The sequence below is a fragment of the Limulus polyphemus genome, unplaced genomic scaffold (genome assembly GCF_000517525.1).
Source record: "Limulus polyphemus unplaced genomic scaffold, Limulus_polyphemus-2.1.2 Scaffold1151, whole genome shotgun sequence".
NCBI lineage: Eukaryota > Metazoa > Arthropoda > Merostomata > Xiphosura > Limulidae > Limulus > Limulus polyphemus.
The window spans coordinates 312,857-316,628 of record NW_013666761.1 but is presented as its reverse complement, the minus strand read 5'-3'; the positions used below and the strand labels follow the sequence as shown (position 1 = coordinate 316,628).

The window sequence follows — 3,772 nt, the reverse complement described above, 5'->3', positions numbered from 1 at the left end:
TTATGAATGGATCATCTGCCAACAAAACTATCATTTTATTTGGACATTTAGTTGAGATAATAGGGCAAGCCTCTAAATATTTGTGAGTTTAGATAAGGTCTCATCATTCCTACTTGCCCAGCTACTTAACTTTGGTTTGGAAACTTTTTTTCTGATGTGTCACTCGAAAACTCTTTGATAAGATAACCACCAATGTTTAATAATTATTACGGCTGGGAGATTGCTCAGTGTTATTAAGGACGGTTCTTTTAAATGAAAAAACAAGGTGAGAGCTTTGTTGTTCACTGTTCCGTCTGTTCACTTTAGGAACTATTTCATAAAGCAGTTGATATATCTTATATGGTAACTTTCCATGACAGTCTGTTGTTTTATCAATTGGGCAATATTGTTAATCTGACCAGCTAAATTCTGGGATTGGATTACGTAGTGAGATAGCACTAGTAAGCCATGAAGGATTGTACAAAGTCATAGTTACCACAGCAGTAGTAGTAACAGATGTAGGCCAGATGAATTCTCCTGTTACATATTTCGTAGTTAACAGTGTTTTAACTTGATATTGTCTGGCAGATGCAGAGAAAGAGACATTGCTGGTTTAGTCTTTCAAATTGCAAATTCATCACACAATTGTTTTATTTTGTCATTGATGCTTTTTTCTGTCTCATTGATTTTGCTGTAATAATCTTTCTGAACTTCATAAGTATTGTTATTTTATCTCTTTTTTTTTCATTTCACAGATGTTTATTTCTACGTCTTCAAATGTGATTTTATAATCCCTCTACATCTCCAATAACTTATTCGATCTTGGCTTCAATCATTATGTTCCCTTAAATCTTCTCTGAATCTTACACCTCTTTTTGTTTTTTGTAATTCCTCTCTTAAATTCCCATTTCTTACCTCTTTATCCTCTTTTAATTTTCTATAATTTTCTCCTTAGTCTTTTTTTAATTTTCTGTTTCATTCGTCTTGTTTTTCTTTGAATATCCTGTCTCTTGTTCTTTGTCCACTATTTCATCATTTCCAGCATATTTGCGAATTCACTTTAAATATATGTCTCCACCTTAAATTTGAAACTCTTTCTGTTTTTTTTTTTATTTTCACCAAAGTAATTCTACTCCTGACAAGTATTATAACGGTTTATATGGTTGAATGGGTTCAATTTGATTATTCGGTAAAAAAATAAGGCAAAATCCAGTGCACTTAACGAAAAAAAGGGTTTTATTTATTCTATCGCAAGTTCTACACGCTCAATGAGCTCACTATAGGCCTAACTTACAATTAAAATCAATCAGTCTCTTACTTGTTAAAATTCCTCTTGTATCTACAGCATAAATTAATGTATTAAGTGACATACTAACTCTGTAATCAGCAACAACTCTCTTGGGTTTTTTATACTGTGTTTCCCAAGTGTCTAGAAAATTAGAAATATCACGTGCAGACCATGTTAAATCTATACAGTCGTAAAAGATTTAGGGCCCCCCAGTGGCACAGCGGTATGTCTGCGGACTTACAACGGTAGAAACCGCGTTTTGATACCCGTGGTGGGCAGAGCACAGACAGCCCATTGTGTAGCTTTGTGCTTAACTTCAAAACAAATATTTAGGAGTCACACATCATCACTATGTCATGTCAAAATTCCATCTAGCAAATAATATATGAATCGTCTAAATCAAAATATTAAAACATATCTGTTTGTGTTTGTGATTAATATTGGTTATAAATATATAACATGTTTTATTTATTGTATTATATTGCGTGTGAGAGGGTTAATTTGTGTTGTATATGGAACGTTATAGGTTTGATGTATATCAGGACAGAAGGCCATACTTCATCAGGACAATAAATATATTTGTATACGTTTTATCGTTGGTCAGGATTGTTTCTTGAACTTTTTCCAGTTTGTCCTTCATTTTCAGTATTGCAACAGTGTGCCAGTAACATTTATACTTAGTATGTTTGTGCTATAACCTTTTTAATTAATCCCTTCAAAAATGTGTTCTATAAGGGTTAAATTTGGGCCTTCAGTATGTTATTTCAAAACGCTAATATTGTTACTTTGAAGTAAGGAATGACTCATACGTGTTATATATGGAAAATAGCATTATTCCACTACAATAGCACATTGAGCTGCTGAGCAAAATCTTTTCCATGAATTTTATAACTTGTTCATACAAAATATTTTGATAGCTATGACGTGCATATACTTCACGAATAGTTTTAACGCTCAGTAAGAAGAGTGCAGCTGCATCATGGCTTTTCAAAAATAATCCTTTACAACTGGCATAACGCAGTCACAATTAAATTGTATATCTGCTTGCCTCCAAGCACACATATTTGACCATCATTTGAAAATAAATTAATTAGCTCTCACCGTTTTCAAAAACAAACAAATATTGATAATGAAGATACTAATGCTGATAGACTTTATATTAGTATTAAAATGGTGCAGAGCATTTTTGCACATCCCAGGTTTGCTAAGCAGCTACATTTATGGTAAGTACATGCGAAAACTTCACATTTGATAGTCGCTGCCTTGTTCACACAATAGATACCGTTAGCTCACTGTGAATATGTTGCAAAATCGATTGCTATCACTTTTTACAAAGAGTTAATAAAATGAGCATCTGTCATATTCTGAACTTCGCTTTTGGTCATCCTTAATATTTTGTAGAGGTTTTATTATCAAGTGCCCGATATCATAGAATGTCGTATTCAAAAAAATTGTGCAAAGTGAATTGGTTGTATATATGCGAACTTTCATTTTTGTAACTTACCCTTTAACGTTATTTTTATGGTTTAGTCCAAATTGTTATTTAGAATGAAATTTATATAATCTGTCACCTTACTCCAAACATTCAAACAATAAAATTTATTTGTGTTTGTCTTTAAAAAATATTGTAATAAATAATAAATTTCAAACCACACTTAATTTGAAATTGGTGAGGGCGTGCAGTGCTGTGGGATCAGGTGACTGCTGTGAAAGAATTCGGTCTAAATCGATTGATTTTAAAAGAATAGTGAATTTAGTCTGAAGTTATAAATTAATTTTAATATTTCATTGTTTTGAATTTATAAAAGTTATATCTATCATGGCAAGTCAGAGTCAAGGAATCCAACAGCTTCTGGCCGCGGAAAAAAGAGCAGCAGAAAAAGTTTCCGAAGCTAGAAAACGTAAGTGACACTGTACAGTGTTTTAACTTGTAACAGTCCAAATGAGGCCTAACCAGTGACCTATACGATGAAATTATAATCTCTTTAGACTTGTATTCAATATTTCTATAGATACAACCTAAAATCCTATTTGCACTACCACTAGCAACTGCACACTACTTGGATGGCTTTAGACTGATCAACCACTACACTAAGATCCCTTTCTTTCATAACATTGTTAAGGTTATTCCCACCCAAATCATACTTATAAATATAATTCAAATTATGATAACCCACATGCATTATCTTTCATTTATTATAATTATAACCAATATGCCATTTATTTGCCTGACTCAGTAAATTATCTAAATCCTTTTGTAAAGCAGCAGCATCCTCTTCACAGCTACTGTGCTACCAAGACCTTAATATCATCGGCAAGTAATTTATTAACCATTTCTTCATCTGTGCCATTGATGTAAATCAAAAAGAGCAAAGGTCCTAAGACTGAACTCCATTTATAACAACTCTCTGCTTTCTCCCATCCAGCCACTCTTCTATCCACTTAGCTAACTTATCTCCCACATCTACAGATATAATTTTTTACAAACCTTTTATGTGGCACCTT

At 32.7% G+C, this 3,772-nt stretch overlaps 1 protein-coding gene across 1 annotated transcript in view; it reads left to right on the top strand.

The window, feature by feature from the left end:
* The first annotated feature begins 2,935 nt into the window (after positions 1-2,935).
* Positions 2,936-3,772, top strand: part of LOC106462364 (V-type proton ATPase subunit G-like) — a 24,010-nt gene continuing 23,173 nt past the window's right edge. The window contains exon 1 of the mRNA XM_013922280.2: positions 2,936-3,168. Within this exon, the coding sequence (XP_013777734.1) occupies positions 3,087-3,168 (82 nt within the window). The 5' untranslated portion in view covers positions 2,936-3,086. The remainder of the gene's footprint in view (positions 3,169-3,772) is intronic.